The sequence below is a fragment of the Cyanistes caeruleus genome, chromosome 36 (genome assembly GCF_971803275.1).
Source record: "Cyanistes caeruleus chromosome 36, bCyaCae1.hap1.1, whole genome shotgun sequence".
NCBI classification, from domain to species: Eukaryota; Metazoa; Chordata; class Aves; order Passeriformes; family Paridae; genus Cyanistes; species Cyanistes caeruleus.
In genome coordinates this window covers 298,372-307,364 of record NC_141737.1, presented here as the reverse complement: position 1 = coordinate 307,364, position 8,993 = coordinate 298,372, and the positions used below count along the sequence as shown (strand labels likewise).

The 8,993-nt window shown below is 42.2% G+C and overlaps 1 protein-coding gene and 1 non-coding gene across 2 annotated transcripts; both read left to right on the top strand.

Annotated features, from left to right (window-relative positions):
* The first annotated feature begins 718 nt into the window (after positions 1–718).
* RPS9 (ribosomal protein S9) lies at positions 719–8,936 on the top strand. The gene is made up of 6 exons (XM_086871508.1): positions 719–829; positions 1,157–1,258; positions 1,701–1,823; positions 3,577–3,763; positions 6,166–6,378; positions 8,849–8,936. The coding sequence occupies exons 2-5, from the start codon at positions 1,162–1,164 to the stop codon at positions 6,341–6,343; spliced, it is 585 nt and encodes a 194-aa protein (XP_086727634.1). The 5' UTR covers positions 719–829; positions 1,157–1,161; the 3' UTR covers positions 6,344–6,378; positions 8,849–8,936.
* On the top strand, positions 8,681–8,767 carry LOC111944071 (small nucleolar RNA SNORD88). The gene has a single exon (XR_002871155.1). It is a non-coding gene; the product is annotated as a small nucleolar RNA SNORD88 (small nucleolar RNA).
* Positions 8,937–8,993: the final 57 nt, after the last annotated feature.

The window sequence follows — 8,993 nt, the reverse complement described above, 5'->3', positions numbered from 1 at the left end:
GGGGAGGGGAGGGGGGATACAAAGAGGGGGGGTGGAAAAAAGGGGAGGGGGCGGTACCAAAAGGTTGGGGGGGGTCGCGGGGGGGTCTCCGGGTGCGGAGGCGGTCGAGGCGTCGCTGTCGCGACCGATCGCGACCGACGGCGACCCCCCCCCTACCCCCCGGCCCCCCCCGCGACGAGCTGAGGGAATGGTCCCGCCCAGGCAGGAGCCGGCACTGATTGGCTGAAGTGGCTGTCAATCAACAGCAAGAAGGGCGGGGCGGGGGGGGCTCTCCGCCGTTGTCATGGCAACAGGGGGATGAAGGAACGGGCGTTTTGTGGGATTTTTGGGGTTTTTTGGGATTTTTTTGGGAATTTTTTGGGAATTTTGGGGAATTTTTGGGGACGTCCGGGTGGCGCGCGGGGATTTTAAGGGAATTTCGGGCGGGTTTGGGCGGCGGTTTTGGGGGGATTTTTGGGATATCGAGCGACGGGAAAACGGAGCCAACCCTCAGGGACGTCTGGAGACGCCCCTGGAAAGGCGCGCGAGCCCCAAAATCCACAAAAATCGCCCAAAATCGCCCGAAATCGCCCCAAAATCCCCGCGCTCCCCCCTTGGAGGACCCCGCGCTCACCCCCCGCCCTCCCGCTAACATGGCGGCGCCCACCGCGGCCTCTCCTCCTCTCTATGGTTCCTCCGCCCCGCCCTCCCATTGGTCGACACCGCCTCCGCCGCGCCTTCTGATTGGCTGGCGGAAAGAAACCGGGCGTGGCGTTCTTCACCGGGATATATAAGGAGACGCTGGCGGCCGCGCCTTTCTTTCCGTGCCGGCGAACGCGGCTGAACTGAGGTGAGGCCGCGCTCGCCGCCGATACCGGGAATTCCCCCGCAGCCGCTCCCGGAGCCTTCCCGTTCCTCAGGGGCATCTCTCCGGGATTTACCGGGAGCGGCGGAATCGCTTTTAGGCGGGGTTGAGGCTTTGCGGCCTGCGCGGGGCTCTGAGGGCGCAAGCGCGGCGCTGGCGCCCCCTGGCGGGCGGGGTGACCGCGCATGCGCAGAGCGCGCCACGTGCTCTGAGGGGGCGCGCGGATTTGGGGAATTTCGGGAATTTTGGGGGGGATTTTGGGAATTTTTTTGGGAATTCCCGGTGGGATATCGCGATATGCTCCTCCTGCAGTCGCGATGCCGGTGGCGCGGAGCTGGGTGTGTCGCAAAACCTACGTGACCCCGAGGCGCCCCTTCGAGAAGTCGCGGCTCGACCAGGAGTTAAAACTGATCGGTAAAATGAGGGGGAAAACCGGAATTTTTTGGGAATTCTGAGGGGAAAAAAAAGGGATTTTAAGGGGAACGAGAGGATTTGGTGGAAAAACCGGAATTTTGGGGGGGAAAAATGGATCATGGGGGGGAAAAGAGCGATTTGGGAGAAAGGAAATGAGGGATTGAGGGGAAAAAGAAATGATTATGAGGGGGGAAATTGGGATTTTGGAGGGAAAAAATGAATTTTGAGGGAAAAATGAGGATTTTGAGGTGAAGAAAGTGGATTTTGAGAAGAAAAAATGAAGTTTTTAGAGGAAAAATTGAGATTGTGGGGGGTGCGGAAAATGCGATTTATGGGGAAAAAAACCCAGTTTTTTTACGGGCAAAAAAAAAGATTTTTAGGGCTTAAAGAGATTTTTGGAAGCCGAGAAAAGTTTGGAATGTTCGGAATTGCCGGTTTTTAGGGGAGTATGGGCTGAGGAATAAGCGAGAAGTGTGGAGGGTGAAGTTTACCCTGGCCAAGATCCGCAAGGCCGCGAGGGAGCTGCTCACCCTGGACGAGAAGGACCCGAGGCGCCTCTTTGAGGGTCAGTTCCATCCCTAAATCCCGCTTTTTATCCATCAAATTCCTTCTTTTCCATCTCTTTATTTTCATGGAATTTTCCCCGATTTTTTGGGGATTTTTTAGGATTTTTTTTGAATTTTTTAGGATTTTTTTTGAATTTTTTAGGAGTTTTTTTTTGAATTTTTTAGGAGTTTTTTTTAATTTTTTAGGGTTTTTTTTCTCATTTTTTAGGAGTTTTTTTTAATTTTTTAGGATTTTTTTTATTTTATTTTTTAAGAATTTTTGTTTTAAATTTTTTAGGATTTTTTAAAAATATTCAGAATTTTTTTTAATTTTTTAGGATTTTTTTTGAGTTTTTTAGGATTTTTTTTGAATGTTATAGGAGTTTTTTTAAAATTCTTTAGAATTTTTTATTTTATTTTTTTGAGTTTTTTAAAAAAAATTTTAGGGTTTCTTAAAAAATATTTTGGAATTTCTTTTGAATTTTTTTGAATTTTTTAGGATTTTTTAAAAATTTTTTAGGATTTTTTAAAGATTTTTTTAAAATTTTTTTTAGATTTTTTTTCCCTTTTTCCTTATTTTTTGGTATTTTTTTACCTTTTTTCTCCTTCCTTTTCATTCCAGAATTTTCCCCAATTTTTACCCAATTTTCCCCAATTTTCCCCCATTTTTCCCTGGAATAATTTCATTTTTCCCCCCATTTTTCCCACAATAGAACCCCATTTCCTCCCCATATTTTCTGGGATAAAAACCCCATTTTTTTCCCGTTTTTCCCTGTAATAACCCCATTTTTTCCTCATTTTTCCCTGGAATAATCCCATTTTTTTCCCCATTTTCCCAGCTGTTTTCCCCATGAATAATCCCATTTTTCCCCTGGAATAACCCCATATTTCCAGGTGTTTTTCCCCATGAATAATCCCATTTTTTTCCCCATTTTCCCCATGAATAATCCCATTTTTCCTGCTATTTTTCCCCATGAATAATCCCATTTTTTCCCCATTTTTCCCCATGAATAATCCCATTTTTCCTGCTGTTTTCCCCATGAATAACCTGATTTTTCCAGCTGTTTTTCCCCATGAATAATCCCATTTTTTTCCCCATTTTTCCCCCAGAATAACCCCATTTCCCCATTGTTTTTCCCCATGAATAATCCCATTTTTTTCCCCATTTTTCCCCCAGAATAACCCCATTTCCCCATTGTTTTTCCCCATGAATAATCCCATTTTTTCCCCCATTTTCCCCATGAATAATCCCATTTTTCCAGCTGTTTTCCCCCATGAATAACCCCGTTTTTCCAGCTGTTTTTCCCTATAATAACCCTATTTTTCCAGGTGTTTTTCCCCTGGAATAACCCCATTTTTCCAGCTGTTTTTCTCCATGAATAACCCCATTTTTCTTGCTGTTTTCCCCCAGAATAACCCCATTTCCCCCCAGAATAACCCCATTTTCCCATTGTTTTCCCCATGAATAATCCCATTTTTCCTGCTGTTTTTCCCCATGAATAACCTGATTTTTCCAGCTGTTTTCCCCTGGAATAATCCCATTTTTTTCCCCATTTTCCCAGCTGTTTTTCCCCATGAATAATCCCATTTTCCCCCATGAATAATCCCATTTTTCCCCCGGAATAACCCCATTTTTCCTGCTGTTTTTCCCCATGAATAATCCCATTTTTTTCCCCATTTTCCCCATGAATAACCCCATTTTCCCCCAGAATAACCCCATTTCCCCCCATTTTCCCCTATAATAACCCCATTTCCCCCCGTTGTTTCCCCCAGGGAACGCCCTCCTGCGCCGCCTGGTGCGCATCGGCGTGCTGGACGAGGGCAAGATGAAGCTGGATTACATTTTGGGGCTGAAAATCGAGGATTTCCTGGAGCGCCGCCTGCAAACCCAGGTGTTCAAACTGGGGCTGGCCAAATCCATCCACCACGCCCGAGTGCTGATCCGCCAGCGCCACATCCGGTGCGTGCCCGCCCCGGAATTCCCGAAATTCCCGCAATTCCCGCCGCAAATTCCCAAAATTTCCACGCCGGCTCTCGGCAAGGCTTCACTGCGGCTCTGCCGTACACCTTGCGAAGAGGGGGCCTAAAGCAGGGCTCAGGTCCAGGTAAAACTTGGAAATTCCGGGGTTTTTGGGGTTTTTGGGATGGTTTTGGGGTGCAGAAAAATATTCCAGGGTGAAATCCCAAATTTTGGGTTTTTTCCGGAATTTTTTATCATTTTTCAAGGATTTTCGCAGCAATTTTCAGGTGAAGTTTGTCCAAAATTTTTGGTGTTTTGTCCCAAATTTTGGTGTTTTTTCCCAAATTTTGGGGTTTTCCACATATTTCAGATGGTTTCTGGGATCTTCATCCCAAAATTCTGGGGTTAAATCCCAAATTTTGGGTTTTTTCCGGAATTTTTTATTATTTTTCCAGGGATTTTCACAACAATTTTCAGGTAAAGTTTGTCCAAAATTTTTGGGATTTTTGTCCCAAATTCTGGTGTTTCTTCCCAAATTTTTGGGTTTTCCACGTTTCTGGGCTGGTTTCTGGGATGTTCATCCCAAAATTCCGGGGTTAAATCCCAAATTTTGGGTGAGAATTCCCAAATTTTGGGTGAGAATTCCCAAAATTTCCACGCCGGCTCTCGGCAAGGCTTCACTGCGGCTCTGCCGTACACCTTGCGAAGAGGGGGCCTAAAGCAGGGCTCAGGTCCAGGTAAAAATTCCCAGGGAATTCCAGGGGTTTTTTTGGGATGGTTTTGGGGTGCAGAAAAAAATTCCGGGGTGAAATCCCAAATTTTGGGTTTTTTCCGGAATTTTTTATCGTTTTTCCAGCGATTTTTGCAGCAATTTTCAGGTAAAGTTTGTCCAAAATTTTTGGTGTTTTTTCCCCAAATTTTGGGGTTTTCCATGTTTTTGGGATGGTTTCTGGGATGTTCATCCCAAAATTCTGGGGTTAAATCCCAAATTTTGGGTTTTTTCCGGAATTTTTTATCGTTTTTCCAGTGATTTTCGCAGCAATTTTCAGGTCAAGTTTGTCCAAAATTTTTGGGATTTTGTTCCAAGTTTTGGTGTTTCTTCCCAAATTTTGGGGTTTTCTCCATATTTCAGATGGTTTCTGGGATGTTCATCCCAGAATTCCGGGGTTAAATCCCAAATTTTGGGTTTTTGCGGAATTTTTTATCGTTTTTCCAAGGATTTTCGCAGCAATTTTCAGGTAAAGTTTGTCCCAAATTTTGGTGTTTTTTCCCAAATTTTGGGGTTTTTTCCCCAAATTTGGGATTTTCCACATATTTCAGATGGTTTCTGGGATGTTTTTCCCGAAATTCCTGACTTAAATCCCCAAAAAATCCCCTAAAAATCCCATTTTCCCCCCAAAAAATCCCATTTTCCCCCCCTAAAAAATCCCCTAAAAAATCCCCTAAAAATCCCATTTTTTCCCCTAAAAAATCGTATTTTTTCCATTAAAAAGATCCCATTTTTCCCCCAAAAAATCCCAATTATTCCCCCAAAATATCCCCTAAAAATCCCATTTTTCCCCCAAAAAATCCCCAAAAAATCCCATTTTTCCCCAAAAAAAACCCCTATTTTTCCCCAAAAAAGCCATTAAAAATCCCATTTTTTTTCTAAAAAATCCTCAAAAAATCCCATTTTTCCCCTAAAAAATTCTATTTTTTCCCTTTAAAAAACCCCATTTTTTCCTAAAAAATCCCCTAAAAATCCCATGTATTTCCCAAAAAAATTCCGTAAAAATCCCAATTTTTCCCCCAAAAAATTCCCTAAAAATCCCATTTTTTCCCCAAAAAATCCCCTAAAAATCCCATTTTTTCCCCAAAAAAATCCCATTTTTCCCCCAAAATAACCCCTAAAAATCCCATTTTTCCCCCTAAAAATCCCATTTTTCCCCAAAAAATCCCCTAAAAATCCCATTTTTTCCCCCAAAAAATCCCCTAAAAATCCCATTTTTCCCCCCTAAAAAATCCCCTAAAAATCCCATTTTTCTCCCAAAAAATCCCCTAAAAATCCCATTTTTCCCCCAAAAAATCCCCTAAAAATCCCATTTTTCCCCCCAAAAATCCCCTAAAAATCCCATTTTTTCCCTCAAAAAATCCCATAAAAATCCCATTTTTCCCCCAAAAAATCTCCTAAAAAATCCCATTATTCCCCAAAAAAATCCCCAAAAAATCCCATTTTTCCCTCCCAAAAAATCCCATAAAAATCCCATTTTTCCCCCAAAAAATCCCATTTTTCCCCCAAAAAATCCCCTAAAAAATCCCATTTTTCCCCCAAAAAATCCCCAAAAAATCCCCTAAAAAAACCCCATTTTTCCCATGAAAATTCCCAGTTTTGGGATACAGACTCCGTGTTTTTTGGGATTCAGGGTGCGGAAGCAGGTGGTGAACATCCCGTCGTTCATCGTGCGCCTGGACTCGCAGAAGCACATCGACTTCTCGCTGCGCTCGCCCTACGGCGGCGGCCGGCCCGGCCGCGTCAAGCGCAAGAACGCCAAGAAGGGCCAGGGAGGGGCGGGAGGCGGCGAGGATGAGGAGGAGGATTGAGCCTTCCGCGGGAAAAACTGGAATTCCTGGGTTTGGTGAGGATTGGGGGGAAAATTTGGGGTTTTGGGGAAAAAAAATGGGATTTTTGGGGGGAAAAATGGGGTTTTTAGGGGATTTTTGGGGGAAAAAATGGGATTTTTAATGGATTTTTTAGGAGACTTTTTAGGGGAAAAAATGGGATTTTTAGGGCATTTTTTGGGGAAAAAATGGGATTTTTAGGAGATTTTTTGGGGGGAAAAATGGGATTTTTAGGGGAAAAAAATGGGATTTTTAGGGAAAAAAATGGGATTTTTAATGGATTTTTTAGGGGATTTTTTGGGGAAAAAATGGGTTTTTTGGGGGAAAAAAATGGGATTTTTAGGGGATTTTTTGGGGAAAAATGGGATTTTTAATGGATTTTTCAGGGGATTTTTTAGGGGAAAAAATGGGATTTTTAGGGGAAAAAATGGGATTTTTAGGGGATTTTTTAGAGAAAAAAAAGGGATTTTTAATGGATTTTTTAGGGGATTTTTTGGGGGAAAAATGGGATTTTTAGGGGATTTTTTAGGGGAAAAAGTGGGATTTTTTAGGGGATTTTTTGGGGAAAAAATGGGATTTTTAGGGGATTTTTTGGGGGAAAAATGGGATTTTTTTAAGGGGAAAAAAAAGGGATTTTTGGGGGAAAAATGGGATTTTTAGGCGATTTTTTTAGGGAAAAGTGATTTTTAATGGATTTTTTTGGGGGAAAAATGGGATTTTTAGGGGGTTTTTAGGGGAAAAATGGGATTTTTAATGGGATTTTTAGGGGATTTTTTAGGGGAAAAAATGGGATTTTTAATGGATTTTTAGGGGATTTTTGGGGTGAAAAATTGGGATTTTAATGGGATTTTTGGGAGAGGAAAAACGCCAAGAAGGGCCAGGGAGGGGCGGGAGGCGGCGAGGATGAGGAGGAGGATTGAGCCTTCCGCGGGAAAAACGGGAATTTCCGGGCTTTGGTGAGGATTGGGAAAAAAATGGGAATTTTTGGGGGAAAAAGTGGGATTTTTTGGGGATTTTTTGGGGAAAAATGGGATTTTTTGGGGATTTTTTAGTGAAAAAAATGGGATTTTTTGGGGGAAAAATGGGATTTTTAGTGGATTTTTTTGGGATTTTTTTGGGAAAAAATGGGATTTTTAGGGGAAAAAAATGGGATTTTTAATGGATTTTTTTGGGGAAAAAATGGGATTTTTTTAAGGGAAAAAATAGGATTTTTTGGGGGAAAAATGGGATTTTTAAGGGATTTTTTAGTAGAAAAAATGGGATTTTTAGGGGATTTTTTTCGGGGAAAAATGCGATTTTTTGGAAAAAAAATGGGATTTTTAGAGGATTTTTTGGGGAAAAAATGGGATTTTTAGGGGATTTTTAGGGGAAAAAAATGGGATTTTTAGGGAAAAAAATGGGATTTTTAATGGATTTTTTAGGGGATTTTTTGGGGAAAAAATGGGATTTTTAATGGATTTTTAGGGGATTTTTGGGGTGAAAAATTGGGATTTTTAGGGGATTTTTGGGAGAGGAAAAACGCCAAGAAGGGCCAGGGAGGGGCGGGAGGCGGCGAGGATGAGGAGGAGGATTGAGCCTTCCGCGGGAAAAACGGGAATTCCCGGGCTTTGGTGAGCATTGGGAAAAAAATGGGAATTTTTGGGGGAAAAATGGGATTATTAGGGGATTTTTTTGGGATTTTTTTGGGAAAAAATGGGATTTCTTGGGGATTTTTTTAGGAAAAAATGGGATTTTTAGGGGGAAAAAATGGGATTTTTAGAGGATTTTTTAGGGGATTTTTTAGGGGAAAAAATGGGATTTTTAGGGGATTTTTTGGGGAAAAATGGGATTTTTAATGGATTTTTTAGGGGAAAAAATGGGATTTTTAGGGGATTTTTAGGGGAAAAATGGGATTTTTAGGGGATTTTTAGGGGAAAAATGGGATTTTTAGGGGATTTTTTGGGGGAAAAAATGGGATTTTTAATGGATTTTTAGGGGAAAAAGTGGGATTTTTAGGGGATTTTTGGGGGAAAAATTGGGATTTTTTTGGGGAAAAAATGGGATTTTTTGGGGAAAAATCGGGATTTTTTGGGGGAAAAATGGGATTTTTTGGGGAAAAATCGGGATTTTTTTAGGGGAAAAATGGGATTTTTTGGGGATTTTTTGGGGAAAAAATGGGATTTTTTAGGGGGAAAAATGGGATTTTTTTGGGATTTTGTAGAAAAAAAATGGGATTTTTAATGGAGATTTTTGGGGAAAAATCAAGGGTTTTTTTGGGGAAAAAAGGGATTTTTAGAGGATTTATTTTTGAGGGTAAAAAATGGGAATTTTGGGGTTTGGGGCCCCCCGTGATGGCAGCACTGGGCTCTGACCCCCCCTGAAGGATTCCTGTGCCCCTCCCCCACTCGGGGAGGGTCTGAGGGGGCCCCAAACGTCGAATTTGGGAATTTTTTGGGGGAATTTTTGGGTGGAATTAACCCTTTTTTAATAATTTAATTTTATTTCCAGGTTGACGCCACCCGGAATTCGGTGTGGGGAGGGCGGAGAGGGGAAATTCCTGCCAATAAAAATTCGATTAATTAAAAAAAAAAATAAAGTCTCTTGCTTTGTTGTTTTGGGAAGAAAATCCCGGAGTTTTGGGAAATTTGGGATA

What these genes read in the sequence shown, in the direction of transcription:
- RPS9 (XM_086871508.1), top strand. Translation starts at nt 1,162, where the DNA reads ATGCCGGTGGCGCGGAGCTGGGTGTGTCGCAAAACCTACGTGACCCCG. An exon ending in CCAGGAGTTAAAACTGATCG is followed by an intron (nt 1,259 to 1,700) that starts GTAAAATGAGGG and finishes GCCGGTTTTTAG; the next exon opens with GGGAGTATGGGCTGAGGAAT. An exon ending in ATCCGCCAGCGCCACATCCG is followed by an intron (nt 3,764 to 6,165) that starts GTGCGTGCCCGC and finishes TTTGGGATTCAG; the next exon opens with GGTGCGGAAGCAGGTGGTGA.